The 23,385-nt window shown below is 42.2% G+C and overlaps 1 protein-coding gene across 6 annotated transcripts in view; it reads right to left on the reverse strand.

Moving 5' to 3' along the window:
• RUNX1T1 (RUNX1 partner transcriptional co-repressor 1) overlaps nucleotides 1-23,385 on the reverse strand; it is a 132,978-nt gene that overhangs the window by 17,860 nt on the left and 91,733 nt on the right. For all 6 annotated transcript variants that reach the window (XM_036437584.2, XM_036437583.2, XM_045581306.1 and 3 more), the window contains exons 5-8: nucleotides 22,790-22,971; nucleotides 15,241-15,491; nucleotides 10,691-10,776; nucleotides 9,700-9,898 (exon numbers count right to left, since the gene is read on the reverse strand). In XM_036437584.2, the coding sequence (XP_036293477.1) occupies nucleotides 9,700-9,898; nucleotides 10,691-10,776; nucleotides 15,241-15,491; nucleotides 22,790-22,971 (718 nt within the window). The remainder of the gene's footprint in view (nucleotides 1-9,699; nucleotides 9,899-10,690; nucleotides 10,777-15,240; nucleotides 15,492-22,789; nucleotides 22,972-23,385) is intronic.

A 23,385-nucleotide genomic window follows, 5' to 3' on the forward strand; every position in this document is an offset into this window, starting at 1 on the left:
AAATATCACCAACTCTTTTGAATTAGGAAAAGCTTCTTATGGTTTGATGAAGGGTATATGAAACCTCTATACTATCTTTGCAATGTTTCTTTAAAACTAAAATTATTACAAAAACAGAAAGTTTATTTCTAAAAGCTTACATAATTTTATGACTCGATAATCAGAGAGACTAGACATATGCATACTCATGTGCACATTCATTTCTATAAAATAAATGACAAAACCAAAATGTCTTTAAGTAATTTTCATTCATTAAGCAAAAAAACCTGGATAAAATAGTTTGGTGCATATGTAACTTCAAGGAACTGTGATATAGTTAATTAGATTTGTCAAAATTATTTTCTACATCACTATAAGGGTATCTAGAAGAATGAAGTCAATCAAGTTCACATTCAAGCATATGACACAATGGAACAGAGAGATTTACTTAAGACAACTTTCAAAGGCAATTTTTTGGGAACCCTTTGACTTAAGAATAGTTTATTCTTAAAGGAGGCAAGAACACACAATAGGGTAAAGAGGGTCTATTCAATAATAGGACAGATACATGCAAAAAAACCCCACAAAAACTAGACCACTTTCTTACACCATATATAATTATAAACTCAAAATGAATTAAATTAAGACTCAAAACCATGAAACTATGAGAAGCATAGGCAGTAAAATTTCTGACATTTCTCTTACCAATATTTTTTTCTGATACATATCCTTGGTAAGGAAAATAAACAACAACAAAAAGGGGTCCCATCAAATTAAAAAGTTTTTGTACAGCAAAGGAAACCATAAACAAAATGAAATAAAAAATGCCTACAGAATGGAAGAAGATATACTTCATTGTTATATCTGGTCAGGCATTAATATCCAAAATTTATAAAGAAGCTATACAGCTTAAAACCAATAATCTAACTAACAAATGGGCAGCAGACCTGAATAAACACTTTTCAAAAGAGGACATACAATGGCCAAAAGACCTATGAAAAAATATTCAAATGTCACTAATCATCAGAGAAACGCAAGTTGAAACTATAACGATAGATCCCCACAAACTCCTCAGAATGGCTATCATCAATAAGTCAATAAACAACAAGTGCTGGTGCGGATTTGGAGAAAGGAAATCCTTGTGCAACTGCTGGTGGGAAAGTAGGTTGGTATAGCAATCGTGGGAAGCAGTATGGAATTTCCTCAAAAAATCAAAAACGGAACTGTCTTATGAGCCAGGGATTCCACTTTGGGGTACATATCCTGCCAAAACCCAAGACACTACTGAGCCCCCTGTTCGTGGCAGCACTGTTTACAACAGCCAAGATATGGCAGCAACCCAAGTGCCCATCAATAGATGACTGGATGAAAAAGCTGTGGTACACACAGAGGTGGGCAAGCACAGGTTTATTGTGAGTATGCAAAAGACAGAGTTTATTCTCCTATTATTATTAATGTGTTTTTTTTTTTCCCCATAGGAACAAATGCAAATTTACTTTCGCCCACTCCTGTACCTACAATGGAATACTCTACAGTCATAAAAAACAATGAAATTTTACCATTGGAGACAGCATGGATGGAACCAGAGGGTATGATGCTAAGTGAAATAAGTCAGAGAAAGAAAGACAAATACCACATGATTTCACTTTTATGCGGAATCCAAAGAGCAAAATAAACAAACAAAAGAGCAACAGACTCAGAGAGAGATCAGACTGATGATTGTCCAAGAAGATGGAGGTTGGCCATTAGGGAGCGGGATAAAAATGATAAAGGGGTTCAGAAGTACAAATCAGTCACAAAGCAGTTGTGGTCATGCCAATTATAGCACAGGGACTATAGTCAACAACACTGTAATAATGTACGGTGCCAGGTGGGTACTTGAAATATTGGGGGGATTGTTTTTGCAAAGCATATGATTGGCCACTATGCTCTACACCTGAAACTCACACAAAACAATACTGAATGACAACGGTAATTGAAGAATGGATGAATAAATAAATATCACAAGCACACAAAAGGAAAGAAAAGTCTGAAGAGAGGGGGGGAAAGGGGAAACCTCACCAAAAACACACACATAAAAAAACATGCCTTCACCAAAGTAGCAAAAAGAGTGTTTTTCACTTATTGGGTTATAGAAAGATCAAGTGCTCCATAAAATTATTTTTTATAAATGGCCAATCATTTTATAGAGTACAGGCCAGTATCCACGCATAATATATCAATTACCAGTCCCAGGCAGTGGAGTCAGAAAAGAGTTAGTTCTAGAGCCCACTAAAGCTGAAGCTTGGCTCTGGCATTAGTAGCCATGTGATAATGGGCAAGTTCATTGCTACATGTCTCAGTTATCATATGTACAAAGTGGGGACAATATTACTCCCTGTGAGAGCACTGCTGTGAGAACTGAATGAGGCTCTTCCTATTATATGTTTAGCACAGCACATGCTAAACTCTCATTAGGTGTTGTTGCTATTATCCTCATTATCATTTAGTAGGTTATCCAGTAAGACTATATACGTATGTTCTCATAACTAAGTGATGTGAAAGTTTGTTTTTTCTCCTGGCACTTAAGTCAAATAGCATAAAACTTTAAAGAAAACAAAACCATTGTAGAGGTTTAAATTATGCAATACATACCAGTAATTTTTTGTTCCCTGATTTTAAGTCACTTGAGGATAGATGTTATTTTTATAGTTAGCGATTCACTGCCTTAGTCTTTGATGAAAAGTCCTCCAATTACTTAGATGGTATTTTTATAAATTTTATTCTAACCTCAAAAATGTTAATGACCTCCACATTTACTCAATTTAATCAAAGATAATGTATATGGCTCAGTCGTCTGCCCACCTTCCCATATGCTATATAGTCCGACATTGTCCACACACCACACGCTAGAAAGTGGTGCAATATTTCACCTACCTGGCTAATGGGGGAAAGGGGGAGACATATTATATAAATATATAATACTTTCAACAATAAGGAATTATAAAAAAAATAAATAGAAAAAAAAAGAAACAAAAAAATTTTTGCAATGACACTTAGGTTAAAACTCCACTTAACCTAGAAACCTAATAGAAATACTAAAGCCAATCAAGCAAACTCTTTCTTAATCCTTTATTACTTCATTTAATCTTTTTTAAAAAAAAACAGCAGCAGAATCTGAAGGCAAATTGTTTTTATAAAATACACATGTAAAATACATATACATACTTTACAATATCCTCTTCAGTTCTAAGTGTGTCCTACCAATGGAAAGAATGGAGTAATTAATCCTAGATAGATTCCTCAGAATCTATTTTGATACATCGATTAATACCATAACATCTACACAAACCAAATGACTAATAAATGTAGCATTTTTCTCCTGATTAAGTGTCAGCCATAACAGAATCTATATAGGCAAAACTGAATTTTACAAAAAATAAAAATCTTGTAGTTGATCAATGTTATGAGAGAAAACTTCTAGGACTTCCTTATTCTAGAACAGTGGCTAACTTAGACAAACCTATGCAAAAGACCATACACATTTCGAAGGCTCAGAGTCTAAAGCAGCTACTTTTTAACCATAAACTCTTGACTCCCTATAAAACATCAGTTGCTATAAAATGGATAGTTTAATACAATGTAGTGGTAGAAACAAAGAAGAGCTTATAGGAGATGGTTTAAACTATGAGACATTTATCTGTGTCCAAAGATAAAAGACAAAGATGAAGAAAAAAAAAATACGTAGAAAAGTCCTCCTACAGTAAGTTCAGCTTGCCTCGGGATGCCAATTGCTTAAAGGGCAAGAGAAGAGGGAAGCCCCCAGAAGATAATACATCTCTTATGAGAGAAGCCCCAGCCAAGGTGGGAAAAAGCTTATAAGAAATGTGAAAGAACACAAAGCAATAGATGATGTATGAAGAACATGGTTGATGCACTACACTTACGACAGAATGGAGACCATTGGATACTAGATGCAGCGAGGGCCGCCATCAATATACATGAAGGATGAGCTGATAGCCTTTGGAGAACCAATGTGACCTCACATGACCCAGGACAGCAAGGCTCAAAGCTTGGCAACGCCTGGGCATGGCCTTCATCCTGTAGTGGGCAGAATGAGGCTGTGATCATGATGACAGCTATTACAAAACCATCAAAACACAGGGAGGGGGTTAAGGAAGTTCACTTTGTACAAATGCTACTTAGTTTTGTTTTTAAGGGTAGTCCATTCAAAAATGTCCATGTTATGTGTTGAAAGCTCAAACCCAACCTTCCTTAGGATTTCCATCTTTAATAATAAAAATACCTAATGCTCCAAGAGGCGGTCATCTCTTCTTGTTAAAAGGTGGACATCTTTTACTGAGATGTGACTAAACATCGTCACCTCTTTTAGACACGATATACTTAAATACCCTGGGCGCTTTACATCAGGAGCTCAGCTGAATGGTCTTGAAATGAACTTCATTCTGTGATCTAAGGGACTCAATGCAAATGTATAAAACTCTAAATCTTTATATGCAGATATACTCTGAAGGGCTTGTGGTTTTTAGAATTTGATGGTACAGAAGCTGAATGCTATATTTCTTTGGTTAGAAGTAAACTATTTTTCTATGATCTTACATTATGAATTAGGGTCCCAAAGGTACACACAAAAAAATCTAAATATATAAAAGCCTAAGCAACCATTTGATCATTTGACCGGTTGCGATGATGTGCACTGACCACCAGGGGGCAAAACGTTCAACACAGGAGTTGCCTCCTGGTGGTCAGTGTGCTCCCACAGCAGGAGTGCCTCTCAGCTGACTGAGGGGTGCCAGATGCAGGGCTCACAGCTGGCTGCTGCAGCCCGGAGACTGCAGCAGAGCGGCAGCGAGTCTACCGAGCGCTGGCACCAGCACCGGCAGGCACAGTGGGGTTGGGATGAGCAGAAGCAGCAGGCAAGAGCAGCAGGCAGCATGAGACAGCCAGTTTCAGCCCCATCCCCACAGGCCACGCCAAGGGACCCCATCAGTGCACAAATCTGTGCACTGGACCTCTAGTTTATTATATAAGACAGAATTTTCCTGTTCTAGTTTCTCTGGCTATTAAATAAAGCTGTCACCTAAAATCTACTGCCTGGAATACTTTCTAAGTAAAATAAAATAAACAACCTCAGAATCTACTATAACTTCATAATATCAGCTGCCAAGCAAAAACACTAGTTTCTTGAACCACTGTTCTTTGACGTTCCTTTTGGGATTGCATGCTAGGAATAATAAGGATAGCAACTACTTATATCATGCCTACTATGTGTCAGGAACTATCTGATATGCTTTACACATATTAATTCATTTAATGTACAAATATCTACGAGCTGTGTATTATTATTATTATCCCCGGTTTACAAATGAGGGAACTGAGGCAGAGAGTTCCTTGCCAAAAGTCACAAGACTATGAAGAAGAGAAAGCAGAGATTCAAACCCAAACATTCTGCTCAGAATCAGTGCTTTTAAACCTTCATGCTAAACCGAGCATGTAGGTGGTACTGAGAAATTCTACAATTCAATATGACAATCATAAAGTTTGCCAGCCAGAGGAATTTTAAATACCAATTCCTCTACTGATCTACTTGGGGCACAGAGAGGTATGTATTGAACAAATTTCTAAGAATTTTTAGGAATAATTAACGTTTCATTTCACTTAAAGCAAACAAAGCCTCTCTCTGAAATGTCTCTTTCTGGCAAGAGGCTAGCCCTTCCCCAAAACACACTGGTGCTTTCTACAGCTCATACCCTCTAGCCACAACATTAAAAAATATATTTTAAAACCACACACGGGGGGAAATGTGATCGTATTTCAGCTTTATGCTTCAGTCTCTAAGTCTATTTTTAAATAAGACTCTCTAATGATGCAAAAGACTTCTTGAGAAAAATAACGATTCTAGAATATACAGATTCTAGAAGAGCTTAAAAGCAGTAAAAATAAAGTAATTGAGAGACTAAAATGTCAGGAGCCAAGAGAGTGATGCGCAGAGCATATCGAGATGAAAAGAAATGAAGGCAAAAGAGGAGAAGCGACAGCACAGAGACCCAGATACTCCAGGAGCACATTGATGTAACCAGCAGCTCCCTCCCTCCCTACATGCACACAAAAGTAATTGTACTTAAGCAATAAATGTCAATTCTGATGCACTAACTTGTTTTCTGTAAAGGTACAAATGCATCAATATGTCATATTTTGAAAGTAGAAAAAAAATGTGTAAAAATTTAGTTTTCTGATTTTGTGAAGACTTGGATATTTAGAGGTTTTCCCCTGGAATAAGTTAATAATAATAATAATAATAATAATAATAATAATAAATCTATTATTTTAAGAATAAATCTATTATTTTGAAAGTCCTCCAAGATATTAACTTATTGTTAACTTAAAGAGTAAGTCCAATGTGTACTCAATTTTAAAATTGTTTAAGAGGCTATTCCAAATAGTCCTCATTCAGTATCTGGGGGGGAAAAAATCCCAAAATTCAATTAGGAATAGTTAATCATGTTTTCTTACTAATCCACACAATGACTGAATGATATGGACATACTTTGAAAGTAGGAATGGTGATGGGTTTAACAGATACAATACAGCCGTCTTCTAAGTTACATTCCCTTCTATGTGGCCCCAAACACCATTTTTAAAGGCTAAGAATGTGAATAAACACTGCAAGAATTTCCAAGCTAGAGATATAACCAAGGGCAACCTTGTGATCTACATAATGTTCACACGTTCTCGAGTTCTCATTTGAAATCCGACAACAGCTTAGGAATTCAGAAAGTCATATGTTTTTCTCACGTTCTCAAGTTCTCATTTGAAATCCGACAACAGCTTAGGAATTCAGAAAGTCAGGTGAGAAAACACACAACCTAACTCTAGGTTATGGAGGTCTGTCTCTATGTACCTAAATATATAGACGTTCTATAGCTCCATCTGGATTCAAATACCTCACTACACACTTTACAGAGCCAACAACAACAACAACAAAAGATTTACCAGCCAATAATCTCCAATCCTTTCGTTACACATCACTATACTCAACTCCGAAACCTAGGTGAGAACCTTAGCAAGCACTGAATGCAAATGTTATGGCCCTGTTCACAAGCCACCTGACCTGGTGTGTCATTTACAGGCACAGCTGAGTTTGTACGGATAGCCACATGCTGGCCCCACAAGATGGAATTCCAAGGCCTGAAGAACCTTCTGGTACGTACACAGAGGGACCCAGCTGCTGCCTGCTCAGATCAGCACATTGGGGGGCTCTTGGCAGCTTTCCTCTGACGTGGCCAAAGTGAAGAGGAAACCTAGGGCTTGTGTCCCTAAGGTCATGACTGTCTCACCGGAATCCAAACCAATACATGAAATACTTGTAGCCTTTGAATGATACCATCTACAAAAGCTCAAAGCCAAAGCAGTTGTGCGAAAAAGATGAATTCCTTAAGCATTGTTAAAAGTACTATAACTCCGCTTAAGAAGGAATCTTTAGAAACAAGTTTACTCATCCTGTTACACGAGAATGAGTAGAACAGGAGAACGGAACCTCTCTTTCTGGGGAAAGATCAACTTTGGTTTCGCCAGGACCCACGTGCCCCAGGGGAAAGTCACTACATCACTAGTGTCCTCTGTCCTGCGGGCTGGAGTAACTCACGTAAGCAGGAGGGTCTGTTGGTTTCTGACCTTCTTCTTTTCCAGAGCACAGCAGATGGCTAACACCCGTGCTGTCCGTTCGGGGACTGAACTGAAGTGGCCATCTGGTGCCAGACCCGTAGCTGGCTCCTTCCCTCCCTTCTCCACCAGGTCAGAAGTTCCTGGTGAAGGAGTGACTCATCTCTTCCTTTATCACAGTGTCTAGAATATTCCTGGCACCTAGCGAGCACTCAATCAATAAGCACTGACTCAATCAATGACTCCGTGAACTTGCTCAATATGTATCAGATATTTTTTCTCCCAATGTTTTATTTACTTGAAGGCTCTCGATTTTTGCCTATGCTGAATGGTTACAATAACCCCCCCCCCCTTTTTTTTTAATCCTGAGCAGATCTGTCATGATTAACCAATTTTTGTTTATAATATAAGGAAGTAAAAAACAAGATGCTTAAGCTGCTCCAGTCTAAATAGTTTTATTTGGACCAATATCAAGTGCAAGTCATTTGATATTGCTTACTCTCACATAGCCTGACAAATACAGACCTGTCTTTAAAATATGCTTTCAAATGATGCCTGCTGAGTAAATTCAGTGGCTTAGAATCACCCTTTATTTAATACTTAGCATGGTAATAGGCACTCAGCATTCAGGGACGAGTAGGAATCACAAACCTAAGCATAAAGGAAACTATTTGGCTAGGAATACTTTTAATTACGAAGATCATATAATCGATAGTGATAATTAGGCCAACACCCTGAACTTTGCCCAGCATTTACAACATGGGCTGGACCCTAAGCTGAGACACCTGACAGGGGTGGGGTTGAACATAAGAAAACAAGAGAGAAAAGGTACCCACATCGATCTGTCTCCACTAAGTTTACTCACATGACACACAGACACAATGTGCAGCAATAAAAAGGACAGCAGGTGATTATTCGTTTCAGAAAAACAGCTCATGGGCCACTCAAAAATTATTTAAGGTTCAAGATTTTTTCCACATTCAGGAACCAGCTGGGAAATGTTGCACGTATGTTTCCAGATCACCAAAATGAAGCATTTGTCAAATTAAAGTGAGCCACATAAGGTGTCTCGCCCCCCAGTACAAATAAAAGTTCGCACTATGTGGTAGCCTAATAAGTGTGTAATTGGATTATGACTAAAAAAAAAATGTGCAGACCTTGGTGGAAAATACTGTATTTCTAAAAAAAAAAAAAAATGCTAATCATCATATAAGCCTTTGGAAGGAGCCCATACACCTGTCCCACACAGACAGAGTTGGACACAAACCTCCCATTTGCACAAAACACGGTATCTGCGAAATGCAATAAAATGGGGTGTGCCTGTAATTCCCAATTATAACCCCAACAAGCTCCACATACCAACAATAACTATGGCTCCATCTTAGCTTTCTACTATGTTAAAGTACGGCTACCTTAAGAGTCCTACATGTAACTAATATTAACAAAATCATGGGAAAGTAACCTAAGTTAAGGTGAGATCACACAGTAAGAGAGTTAAATCTCATCCTTATTTTCAAGGGGCGGTGGGCAAGGGATAGTGCCCTTAGATCCCTCTTCCTGGGGGGGATTCTGAGGTCATGCGTGGCTGGTGTGTGTTTGTTTTCATGTAAGATATAGCTAGAAAATGTGATTGTCTTTGCGACTGTCTTTAATTACAAATCAGACACCACACATCCCTGGTGGCAGATTCCCCAGAGCGTGCTGGAGGCACAGCATCCGGGGCCCAGGCCCTGAGCTACTGCTTCTGCACGTAAGGGGGAGGGTCTGAAGAACTCTATTATGAAGGAGCACACGTGTGTTCATGTGTGAAACTCCAGTTTAGCTCTGAAGCTGCACCATGAGCTCAGCCCGTAGCCTGGGAAAGCTCACTGGGACTGCCATGCACCCTGAGCCAGTCTGCCCCGCTCCCTGGCGGGCCAAGACATCTTTGGAGAGGTAGGGAGTGCTTATGGGCCTAAACGCCCCTGCACGTCTGTATCTTGGAAAAGACGAGTCAGACCGGGAATCAGTGCTGGCCTCGGAGAGCGCTGCCCAGGGGGTCCAGCCGCAGAGAGATACCTAATGCCACTGGGTCCGGGTTGACGGGGCTCTGCTGCCGGGAGTGGCTGCTGCCGCCTCCCCCCTTTTTCAAGTCCTCGGCGTCGCTGTAGCGCCGGATCCAGTAATTGAGCTCCTCTCGGTCGGCCTCCTGGCACCGCCTGAGCACGGTGAGAGAGCGCCGTGTCTTCTCCACCATGTCCATGATGCAGTTCAGCAGCTGCGAGCAGCGGGGAGAGGGGAGAACGCACATGTCAGTCACTGCAACTCAGAGACCTGGGTAGGTGGTGAGACGTACTGTGTTGGGGCAATGAAGGGTGCTGTTTGAACCCCTGAAGTCTTATTTTAGTCTGATCTTTTCAAAAGGTTGGATTGGAAATGGAGACCCAATCGATGAGTCAACACAGGGGGAATGAGAGCAAAGGGTCGGGGGCATGACATGAGTCACAACCAGAGGGCATACATCCCTCTTTCCAAGTATGAATCCCAACACTGCATCAACCAAGGGAGCCTTCCACAGTACAACTATTAGTCTGGTCTTAAGAACTCTCTTCCAGGCCTTGCCTGACTGACTCAGTGGATAGAGTGTCAGTCTGCGACTAAAGGGACCCAGGTTTGATTCTGGTCAAGGACACATGACTAGGGTTGCAGGCTGGATCCCCAGTGTGGGGCATGTAGGAGGCAGTCAATCAATGATTCTCTTTCATCATTGATGTTTCTATCTCTCTCTCCCTCTCCCTTTCTCTCTGAGATCAATAAAAATGTATCATAAAAAAAAGAACTTCCTCCCATGATCTAAATATGTCTCTTATGTAAATGGCTTTGGTATCAATTTAGAAATCAAATCCTATATCACACTTCAAATATTCTCAAAATTTTTTCCAAGGTTAGCAGAAAACATAATGCCTTCAAAATAGCCCTCCTCGCCCCCCACACACACATTTATTTTATCAGGTAACTACACTCTAGCTGCTTTCAAAATGTTTAAGCTGAACAATTACCAACATCTTACATGGTCTAGATGTTTCCACTCCTCTGCCCATTCTCTGTCAGTTAGCCTGTGGTCAATCATCTCTTCTTGACGTGTGCCATGCAACCCTACAAACACAGAGAAGAAGATTACATCGTTTTGAAGCATTCAGGACATAAGTCTCACACATACACACTATGTGAAACAATATTCAGCCTTTCAATAGGGACACTCAAATTCAGAATTACCTTAAAGGCAGGTTCCTCACAGTGATAAAATGTTAGAATCAGAGCCCCAGCCAGTTTGACTCAGTGGATAGAGCTTCAATCAGCCTGTGGACCAATGGGTCCCGGGTTTGAGTCTGGTCAAGGACACGTACATTGGTTGCAGGCACCTTCCCGCCAGGAGCCCTGGTGGGGCACATGCAGGAGGCCACCAATTGATGTGTTTCCCTCACATCGATGTTTCTCTCTGTCTTTCCCTCTCTCTTCCACTCTCCCTAAAAGTCAATGGAAAAATATCCTCAGGCCGGTGGCGGGGGGCGGTGTGCAGTTGGGGGTGACCTGGCTGACATGAAGAGACAATGTGACATCAATGTGAGGCAGAGGGGGGCAGTTAGGGGAGACCAGGGAGGCAGGCAGGTGAGCAATTAGGAGCCAGCAGTCCAGGATTGTGAGAGGTCCGGGGATCGGGCCTAAACCAGCAGTTGGACATCCCCAAAGGGGTTCCAGGTTGGAGAGGGTACGGGCTGGGCTGAGGGGAACTCCCCTCTCCCCCCCATGCAGGAATTTCATGCACCGGGCCTCTAGGAACCAATATAAAATTGTAAATCAACTCTATTTAAATTTAAAAAGTTAAATGAATACCAAAACAACTTGTTAAAATATGAAGAAACTGACACAATTAAACTGGATAACACAATAAAACCTTTGATTTGCATTGCATAAAAAAATGCTCGTAAACTACAGTATAAAAAAGAATAGAGTGGAAGGCTCTGATAGGCCTAGAAAGGGGTTGCTCTTCCTACAAGGTTATTATGCATAGAACACCTTAGGTTCCACTGCAAAGGGAAGGCACTGGGCTATGGCAACTTCTAGTTTCAACAACTGAAACTCTTCTTTTTGCTTTGAGGTCCTGTGTCAGAGTGCAGTCACCACAGAGCTATGAGACCCTGCATCACACGTCTGTGAAACCCGAATGGCTCAGAAACCCCCTCTTCGATCTGATTGGGGAAAATCACATGCCTGTTCTCAGCCAACCATAAAATAGGAGCAAATATCAATCGTGAACAATGAACGAACGTATGGCAACCTTTTCGCGGACTAACTACAAAGCTAAATATAAAACCCTCTGCCTCATTCCTGCCCAAGGAGAGCATAACCTGAGATACATTTTAAAAGTTAAAATTGTCAATGCCACCTATTGGTAAAACTGTAGAACTGCAAATATGCTGGGGGAAAGTGGCATTTAGTCGTCGCTGCTTGTTGTGACTATCTTAAGTTGAAATGTTTGCAAATGTGTGATTTTTGTTGACTATTGGTTGCCAGTGTTTTAAAGGAACAGCATTGCAGCTGAAATGAACCATCACAGAAGAGAACAAGAGAGGGTGGAGGCACAAAAGTAGCACCGACTCTCACAACAGAGACCTTTAAGAACCACGAACTCCAGAGATTTTGGAAGTTTCGAAATTCAGCTGACTACAGAAGTTAAGTAGCATTACAAGTTCTAACACGTGGAAAGATAATAATAAAGTGAAACAGGGTGTCTGTGGCTAACGAGATCCCAAGATTTGTGGAAAAGTATTAAGCTTTATACCATTTTTTTTTTTTAAAATGCAAGTGCATGTTTGAGCCCAAGTACTTGGTGAAAAAATGTAGGACTCATTTGCTGCTTTTGAACTCTGAAGGTCACTTGCTAGCATCAAGTCTTTAAAAAGAAAACATAACACAACTCAAATTAAATAATGTAAAAACTTCCCATTATTTCATTTCTCTATTTCAGATGCTTAATTTATCATCAGCACACAATTTTTATTTATATTCATAATACCAGGGAGATGTCATCCTCATGAAAGAGCACATGTTCATTTGTGGGAAGTTTGACATTAATGTTGAGTCTTCAGCGATTCTTACGCTTTAGGAGATTTTAGCTAACTAGGCTAAAACTCTAAGCTTATTTATAACTAGTGCTGCTGATAACGTTATTTTATCAAAGGATTCTAGGGAGTATATGTCCCTACATATAAGAGGCATTTATTAATCCTATCAGGCTAAGTATAACATAATGACAATTTTTTTTTTTATCTTCACCTGAAGATTGTTTATTGATTTGAGAGAGGGAGAGGAAGAGAAAGGAAAAGAGAAGGGAGAGAAGAATAGAGGGAGAGAGGAAGAGGGAGAGTGGGGGGTTGAAGGGAGGGTGACATCAATGTGAGAGAGAAACATGGACTGGTTGCCTCCCGGACGCACCCTGACGGGGAATCCACGCCACAGCATTTGGTGTTTAGGACGATGAGCCAGTCAACTGAGCCACCCAGCCAGGCTTTTGACAATTTTTATATTTTCAAAAGGGCAGCCTGGTATTCACACCATAATTTTTCTCTCACCCACCAAGATTTAATTTTATCTTAACACATACTAAACTCTGCCAGATTTTAAGGATGATTAAATAGCTGCGCATGTTATAGATATTAGTACTATTAATCTTAGAAGCTAATATAATTTTAAAATAAGAATCATGGTCTGAAAAGAATTACATAAAACCAATAGATGTAATTCATAAAGGGATTTTTAACATTACTGGAAGAAAACATAATCATTGCACATAAGTGTAATTACCTCCTTGATGGTAACTTAATAGTGCACTAGAACTAATATTTCATAAAATAGCATTTGCTAACTGAAGAAATGGGCCATTTGCTAGCACCTGCAAAGGGGGATCTCTTGAATTGCCCTTACAATGACCTGGTGACTCCACTTCTACTTGAAAATGAGCAATCAGGTGTCCGGGGCATTGCGTTAGAGACAAATGGCCAGGCTTTTGCATGGAGGGGATTGTTGTTATTTTATTTCGGGGTCAAAATAGCAACTCTGCCTGAGAAATAACATAACCACTTTTGAGAGTTCTTCAGAAATGGTACTGAGAGAACCTTAGACTGGCTATGAAGAAAGCACACATTGCCGAAACCGGTTCGGCTCAGTGGATAGAACGTCGGCCTGCACACTGAAGGTCCCAGGTTCGATTCCGGTCAAGGGCATGTACCTTGGTTGCGGGCTCCATCCCCAGTAGGGGGTGTGCAAGAGGCAGCTGATCGATGTTTCTAACTCTCTATCCCTCTCTCTTCCACTCTGTAAAAAATCAATAAAAATAAAAAAAAAGAAAGCACACATTATACGCTTAGCCCTTCTGCTGACACATTATGAGTGCAGAAGTGACTATTGTAGGGAAGCAGAACTATTACTCTGCTATCTCACAACCTGGGCATTAATTGCCCCTCACCTTACCCTACTGCTTCTAAACATTTAGAGTGTTGTCTATGGAAAGGCAAATAGAACTTATATATGGCAGTCCCCACTGGCTAGTAACCTAGTTATACATCTACTGTACACTGCTGCTCACCAGGCCACCTTTGCCTGGGGCTAAAATCACTGTCCCGACTATTCAGGCATTGAGTCACCGGCTGCACTCCCCGAAGCTCTGCATCCTCAGGCCTACGCTCTGGTTTTCCACTTGGACTTTCTCCCTCCCTGCTTCCAGCATCCTTGCCCAACCAATCACCCACGTTAGGAAAACCAGTCTGCAACTAGCTGTGAGGTCAAGAGAAGTCCTGTGGGTGGGTGGCCTGGATACAGAAGATGGAAAAAGAGAGGGTTGACTACCGCTCTCTGTCAGTTTATAAATAGCTTGACTCGCCAACAATTAAGAATCACTGGAATCTAATGAACAAAATAAACTGATCCAGAGACAGAGAAGCATGGAACGGGCTGTCAAATCTCAGAGGGGAGGTGGGGATGGGTGGGTGAGAAGAATTCAGTCAAAGAACTTGTACACGTCTATGCATAATCCATGGACACAGACAACAGTGTGGGGAAGGCCTGGTGCAGGGGGCCAGTGCAGGCTAGCATGGCTAAAGGAGCCAAAAGGGGGACAAAGGTAATACTTTCAACAATGAAGGTTTTTTAAAAAGAATAAGAAGAAGAATTGCGGGAACTCCAGGAACAGTGAGTGCTCTGATAATACCTGCACCTCAACCACTGATCATGCATCAAAACCCACCTTGTTCATCTTCCCTCTCCTTTTTCATGCTATTCACTTGCTCTTTAGAAGGCAATATCTCCTACAAGCTTCGTTTCCCATGGTCTTATTCAAAGAATGAATGGAGGTAAAAGGAACACATATTTATCCAAACTCATTCCATCTCTGGAATGATACATCTTGGACACAAAAATCTCAATACTAAATGTATTCACTGGCAGTTTCAAGTTAAAAAAAAAAAAAAAAAGGCACCAAATCATTCATTCCTCAAAGCACATTGGTTAAGTCAGAGACATACACCCAATCCCATAAGATGCGAACAAATCGTTCCTTCTTACCCAAAGGTCTGTTTCTGTCCCTGAGGTCCCTGTGGCTGGGGTGTCGATAGGAGTCCCTGTAGTGGTGAGCAATGGCCATATCATCCAAACGGTAATGCTGAGGTGGAGGTGGGGTGGGGTGAGGCAGGCCGTTGGGCTGGTAGGATAAGCCGTTATTTGGACTGTACCGCTGGCCGGGGCTAATCGTGCATGGTCGCTTGCTTGGATGTTCTGAGTGCAAAGGCTCCCTGTCAAAGCCATTTTCTTTGGTTCTGCGGGGGCGGGGAGGAAGGAGAAAGAGATTTTGCTTCATGATATATTCAGAAACCAGCATCATTCAAACACTCGCAGTTGAGCTTGCAATATAAAGTATTGGCCAGAAACTCTGTAAACGCAGACCACTGACTGGTAATTCGCTGAAACCCATGCTGAGGTCTACATGATCACCGAACTGCCCACAGGAGAAAATGGTTCAATTCTCAAACATCTCTTAGGAAATATATTTTCATTTGAGGCTCATACATGTGTAGGGTCATGAATAAAAGGAGATCCCAACCTCACTCCGTAGATAACATTTCTATTCAAAAGAGAGTAGGTGATTCCTAACATATTACCCTAAGACATTGCATCTAGTGAAGGTTCAAGTTAGACATCATTCTCCTGATGACTTCTTCAGGTTAGACACCTACTGAAAAATTGCATCCAACCTGGCTAACTTTCATATCACAGAACACCTAACAGCTGTGATGCCCAATGCAGTAGCCACATGTGTCTGCTGAAATTTAAATGTAAGTTAATGAACATCAAAGTTTACAATTCAGGTCTTCAGGAGCAGGGGCCATATTTCAGGTGCTCAGTCACCACCTGGGGCTATGGCTACAGATGGGGACTGCACGGACAGAGAACATTCTGGTCATCACAGACAGCTCTGTGGGAAACTGCTGACTAAATGAGCTAACACAATAATGCAATGCAATGTCTGGCATTCTCCTATTGCCTGGGGTCACCTGGGCATCAAGCGGCAGTCACACGGAGCTAGCTGCGACGAAAGAGAATTTAGGCAAGCCCCCTTATTTTAAAGTTGGGCAAAGATGCTCAGAGAGCATGTGTGACCTCACTGGGGTCATCAGGCCTCAGAGCAGGACAGCACACCCTGACTACACTTGATTACGTGACACGCAAAACTCTGCACTTGCCTTTCGGAAGGAATACACTGATAAAAATGCAACCTGATAACTATTACCGCTCCTACATTTCTTCAAAAAGAGGTGGGGCCGGAGAACCATTTTTTGGCTGACTAGATCTCTATTTGTATGGACAAACTTCATATGCTCAGTAAGACAGGAACAAGCCACATCCCACTGTGACAGGAATAACAGCTCCCACGCTAATTTCTGATGAAGGAGCTGGCCCTCACTGCCAGACCAGCACCTTATCGTTAGACCCGTCCTAAAGTCCATTTCCCCTGTGAAATGTCCCCATAAGAATTCCACCAAGTCTCAGAAGCTACAGATTTCTGCACACCTTTTGGATTCTACGTTGGGAAGAACAGCATAGAGGCCTGAAGACATTTCTCTCCCCCCTTTCCTGGCTTCCAGGATAGTCTTTGCCTGGCAGGACTAGAGGAACCAGAGTAGTAACTGACATAACAAGACGATCATTAGGGCCAAGAGATAGGGTAAGCCCGCTGTGACAATTTCCACACACGAGATGGAGAAGGATAAAGGACTTGGAGACAGAAGGTACAGCACACAAAGAATTGAGGAAAACTCAGAGTTCAGTATGCAATGATACATGCCCATTGCATCCTGGAGAAAGATGCACTGTCCTAGAGATGGCAGACTGGCCAATACTGGACATGACAGCAGGATGTGGTCCGTGTGTGTGTGTGTGTGTGTGGGCGGGGGGGCAGATATCTCAATGACACTCCCATCAAAGTATGTGTCTGTGCTAAAGCATCATTAATATTAGACAAAAAATGTCCACTATAGCTCAGACATTACCTAAACATGTTTCTTTCACGCAATTTTACAAAGTGAAAGGAAACATTTTAGATACCGATTCATCTTCTAAGTGTGTATCTATGTGATTCTAATCTGTATTTCCATGTCCTAAACATTTCTGAAAAATACACTTCAGTATCCAATGCACATGACCAGCATGAATCAGTTGAAAAAATACTGCAGACTATTAGTAGCTATGAACATAATGCTAACACATCACCTACCTTATGGGCAGTGTGGTGTAATGGAAAGAGCTCTGGACTGGGAATCATGAGCTATGAGATCTAGTCCTGGCTCTTCCACGACTAGCTGTGTGACCTTGGGCAAGCCACTTAACCTCTCTGGACCTCAGTTTGCTCATCTGTAAAATGAAAGGGTGGGACTAAGTCAGTGGTTTTCAAACTGTGCCACCGGAGGCACTTAAGGGATCCTGCAGGCAATGAAATGCTTTTCCCGCAAACAGTCAAGATTTAAAGGGCCAGAGGAACCCACTTCTTCTTATCTGTTTTTTAGAAATGTAGGTTCCACTTAAGGTTTCATTTCAGTTTATTTTTTTATCTTTATTGTTCAAATTATTTTTAAGGAAAACGTCTGCCGCTAAAATCAAGTTTGAAAACCACTGGACTAGATGATTTGAGGTCCCTTCTAGTTTGACACCTCTTTAAGCCCATTTTCCTATATTTACCTTTAAATGTCATGGTGCTAGCTCTAGATGGCTCTCGTGGGCAGAGCCTCAGCCTGTGGACTGAAGGGTCTGGGATTTGATTCCAGTCAAGGGCACAAGCCCAGGCTGAGGGCTCAATCCCCAGTGCATGTGGGAGGCAGAGATAAATGATTTTCTCATTGGTGTTTCCATTTCTCTCTCCCTCTCCCTTCCGCTCTGAAATCAATCAATGATAGGGAAAGTGACTACATTAAGTTTAACTTTAATGATTTATTGATTCAAGGAGTAGGGTTTTTGTTGTTGTTTTGTGAGTGGGTGTACATATCCACTACATGTAATACACTATCCGGAGCTTTAGTGGGCATACAAAGATAATCAAGAGGTAATCCCCCAGCATCCTACATAAAATTATCATTTAATAGCAGACAAACATTCTTTGTGGAAGTGAACTGGCAATAAATCTTTACCGTGAAGACAATTCAGTTGGAGTCATGACTTCTGTATTTTCACACGGGACCTGCACTTGGCAGGTACCATAAACATCGTACCCAAGTAATATGGATGAGTAGAGTAAGGAAAAAATCACTCCAGAATGGACACTTGAAAGAGCAGGGTCTATGGAGTTGGTTCAAATTTTGGCTCTGCTGTTGGTTGGACATATGAACTTAACCTCTCTGAGCCTCAGTGTTTCCATCCACAAAATGGGAATGATGACCTCAGAGGTACTGAGAGGACTAGCTGAAAGAATTTACATAAAGAGCTTAGCACATATTTAGCATTCAAAACTTCAAGCTGATAGCGTAGAGTCCTAGTTATGAGCATGGGCGATCCAGGAAGAGAATCTAGGGTTAGAATCCCATCTGTGCCTACACATTGCCCTGCCTGCCTGAATCTATGCAATAGGACTGTTAGGCAGTAAGTGCATGTGTTAGCATGTAAATTATTAATAGTTAGCACAAGGTGGGGCACATCTTAAAGTCTCAGTGAACAGTAACCATTTATGATTGGGAAGCCTGTATTAAACAGTAGATATTGTCTGAGTTAGCCTGTGAAGCATGACTAGAATTATGGCATAAAGTTATGAAGAGTATTTGGCAGTGCCCGGCTGATGTGGCTCAGTGGTTGACGTTGACCTGTGAACTAGGAGGTCATGGTTCGATTCTCAGTCCGGGCACCTATCTGGGTTGTGGATTCGATTCGAGCCCCACTAGGGGGTGTACTAAAGGCAGTCGATCAATGATTCTCTCATCACTGATGTTTCTATCTCTCTCTCTCCCTCTCCCTTTTTGAATGTATATATATATATTTATATTCAGCATGACTAGGCTAGCATGAACATGCTGAGACCAGTATGGAGAGACCAAATGTCCTCTGCAAACCATGCTATCTCATTATGTAAAGCAACTTAATACTGTTTTACTAGAATCATTCATAACGGGGTATTTTTATTTATTTTTTTTATTAAATTATTATCTGTGTACATATACCATTGCCCACCCTCCATACATGCCCTCACTCTGGGGGTATTTTTTAAAAATTCATTTCTACGTGGGTGATTAGTCCTTGAAAGTTAAATATGCATAAAAGATCTGACACAAAACCACAATATATGAATATAAAGTTAAACATATTTTTCCTACAAAACTGAATATTATAGATAACAGATTTAATTTTTAACTTCTAGTCTCTTATTCATAGTCAGTTAATCTTGCAATCCCTTGTAAAGTGTACCTATTTACCTTTTTTCTTAATAAATATAAAAATATTGAAACATCATTCATTTTACAGGAAAAAAAAATGAACCTAGTAGTTTCAGCTGGTGTGTACTGTGTTGGCAAATGTTATATATTGTATGGATTCCTGCTCAGGGCACATGCCTGAGTTATGGGCTCAATCCCCAGTAGGGGGCATGCAGGAGGCAGCCAATCCATGAATCCCATCATTGATGTTTCTATCTCTCTCTTTCCTTCCTCTCTGAAATCAATAATATATATACATATATATATATATATATATATATATATATATATATATATATGAAAGAAAAGAAAGTAGAATAAATGTCACTGCTCCATACAGGGAAATATTAATTTTGTAGGCTTCCTCAGAGTCTTCATTTCTCTGTAAATAATAATAATGCTTTAAAAAAGAGATATAACCAGTGACAGTCATAGTTGCGGAGCGAAAAAAGTTAAATTTGCCAAAAAGCCATCCCTACCACATGTGACAACTGTTCAGCAGATTAAGCCTGCAATTATCACAAAACGTAAGCCCCCAAAGTTGTAAACAAAACGCAGAGTGCTCTTTTGTTCGTGGCGTGTCACGGACACATTGCCAGGATGTGCTTTCTCCTCAGGTGTCAGTCTTTCCCTCTCCCGGTGACGGATGGCTCCCTGTGTTATTACAGAAACAGATTGATCTTTTTAATGAGCCAGTTTAATAGACTCCAGCATCTCGGCGTGGCTGCTCATCCATGTCAGACCATATGCAGCCGCACAACATTCAGGGAAACAAAAAGGCCTCCGCTGTCAGACGGCTCCGGCCTCTCCTGCGGGCCTGGAGGCGCAGACACACAACGGGAGGATAGGAACATGCATGTGCAGACAGGATGTAGGGCACACAGGCAGAGACAGGCGAGGGGGGCCCCTATTTTCTTGGCTCTGATCGGATCCCCACAAGAAGCAAGTGTATTTACACAACCTGCTCTCATCCCCCTCCCTCCTAACGCTAAGGGAATCCACTCACCACCTTTCCGTAGCAACACAGCTTTTGGGCTTTCATAGGAACAGGAAAGCTCCATCCCAAGAGCAAGCTTGTTCCTTCCCGCTTTAGCCGCTATTTTTATGGGGGAGTCACCCCAGGGAGAATGACGCTGAAGGCTCTCCGAGAGTCAGTCCTACCGCAGTGATGGCAAGCATGCATGCACATACATGGCTACAGCACACTAACGTGATGTCTCCATGTGACCTCAGCACCACCTGAGGGACGGCTAAAGGCACAGGACTTTCCCATGGAAATCGTGGAAACGAAGCCATGGGGCAATGGGTGGGAATGTCGAGAAATGAAGGAAAAGGTGTTCAGGCTGCCTCTTATGGCTCCTTAGCACAGTGGTCCTCAACCTTCCTAATGCCGCGGCCCTTTAATACAGTTCCTCATGTTGTGGTGACCCCCAACCATAACATTATTTTCGTTGCTACTTCATCGCTGTAATTTGTTGCTGTTGTGAATCGTGATGTAAATATCTGTGTTTTCCCATGGTCTTAGGTGACCCTGCTAGCGGTTGTCACCCTGTGGGAACTGCTGCTGTAGAGCCTGAGACCATCGGAAAACACAGACATTTACACTATGATTCATAACAGCAGCAAAATGACAGTGACGAAGTAGCAACGAAAATAATTTTATGGTTGGGGGTCACCACAACATGAGGAGCTGCATAAAAGGGTCACGGCATTAGGAAGGTTGAGGACCACTGCGAGCTAAGGTTTCTAGAATACATGGTGTCCGTTTCCAATTTTGCCTAGAGGATGAGTTTGACATTTCTCACAGCTATCCAAACCTTTCCCTGGTGCCCTCTCCTCCACTCAAGCAAATGTTTTTTCTCCCCAGTTTTCCACCCGGTCTCCCCCCGATTCTTTTCCTACAGCATTCTGGAAGAAATGGAGGTGCACCCGCATTTTCCTCAGCTCAGCCCTGCAGCCAGTGCTGCCTTCCTGCAGGGTGAGCGGGATCAGACAGAATGCACCGGGAAAGCGCCTATCCTTCTTGGTTTTCAGGTTGTGCCATGCAGACACCTGGATTAGGTAGTTCCCTTTAAAAGCTAAAAGACTAAATGCTTACGTGTGGCCGAGGAAAGATGACTTGCAAAAATAAAAATAAAAAGGAGCACTATTGGTAGGTCCCATGAGAAGGTACGTCTAAGTATGTCATAAGTAAAACAGTGTTTAACCTTTGCTTCAGGAATTTACACTATGAAGAGGGAGGGCCTATGTCAAGAGGAGAGAAATTCCAGAGATTATAGCATAAAAATGACAGTAACTGTATGTAACCTGGTTTGCTTTTAATAACATTCTGTGGGCCCTAGCCAGTTTGGCTGAGTGGACAGAGCATCGGCCCGGGAACTGAAGGGTCCTGGGTTCTATTCCGGTCAAGGGCACATGCCTCATTAGCAGGCTCCTCCCCAGCCCGGGCCCTAATCAGGCGCGTGCAGGAGGCAACCAATCGATGTGTTTCTCTCACATTGGTATTCCTCTGTCTTTCCCCCTCTCTTCCACTCTCTCTAAAAAATCAATGGAAAAATATCCTCGAGTGAGGATTAGAGAGAAAAAAAAAAAAAAGAATTATATTTTTAAGTGACAATTTTAATACTGTGTGTCTAAGAACCGTTAGTGGCAGTTGGTATATTTAAATATGATTCATCTTTACCTTTCACTTTATTTAATTGTAAAGAAATTTTAATTTATTTCATTTTTAGAAAGGGAAGAAAGGAGAGAGGAAGACAGGGGGGGTATTGGGAAGAGAGAGAGAGAGAGAGAGAGGTTTGTCGTTCCACTTATGAATGCATCCATTGGTTGATTCTTGTATGAGGCCTGACTGGGGATCAAACCACAACCTTGGCATATCGTGACGATGTTCTCACCACTTGAGGGAGCTGCCTGCCCAGGGCCTTCCCCTTGAACTTCGTTACAAGCAACAGAGATGAGCCGTCACAAAAGCCTGGCACAGGCCGGAGAGTCATCCCTCTGCAACCTGCCAGGCCAGAGCGAGGCCCCCGAGAGGGACCTTCACCTTGTGGCTAGTCTGCAGCAGGTGCAGGCGAGCGGCCTAGACATCCCGCCCCGCAGGTCCGTGTCCCCGGCACCGGGCCAAGGCCAAGGCCGGGCCGGCCCACCACGCCGCCCCTCACCTGTCTGGCGTCCGCCTCTTCCCGTTCTCGTTCACGTCGAGGAGCAGCTCAGAGGAGTCCACGGGGGAGGTGGTGCTGGCGTCCAGGAGCAGCTGCTCGTGCTGGGCGAGGTACTGGGCCGGGTTCTGCTTGGCCAGCCTGGCGCAGTGCAGAAGCTCTCGCTGCAGCAGAGGCAGGTTCGCCTGCAGGGGGTGGGGGTGGGGTGGGGGGGAGAGGATGAAGGCAGCGGGTTTGATTCCCAGGATCTCAGTGCTCGGCCACAGTGTCCGCGGCTCCCTCACCTGGACAGCCCCGAGCATGAGGTGCCTGACCTGGGGGAGCCACCTCACCTCTCCGGCGCCCAGGACCACGGGGAGCACTGGGATTGGCACATATTATATCAGATCTGTATCTACTATAACACGAATCTCCCCGGGATATAAAGCTCTGGCTCCATCCATCAGCAGTTTTTGTTTATTCCTCATGAAATACATACACACTTCATTTGTGTATCTAGTAACTTGTCCGGGCAACACAGGCTCATCCTATGAAACATCTCTGGTCGACTAGGAGCTTCAAATAATAATAATTAGCCCTAACTGGTTTGGCTCAGTGGA

Source organism: Pipistrellus kuhlii, unplaced genomic scaffold, assembly GCF_014108245.1.
Source record: "Pipistrellus kuhlii isolate mPipKuh1 unplaced genomic scaffold, mPipKuh1.p scaffold_m20_p_14, whole genome shotgun sequence".
Taxonomy (NCBI): domain Eukaryota; kingdom Metazoa; phylum Chordata; class Mammalia; order Chiroptera; family Vespertilionidae; genus Pipistrellus; species Pipistrellus kuhlii.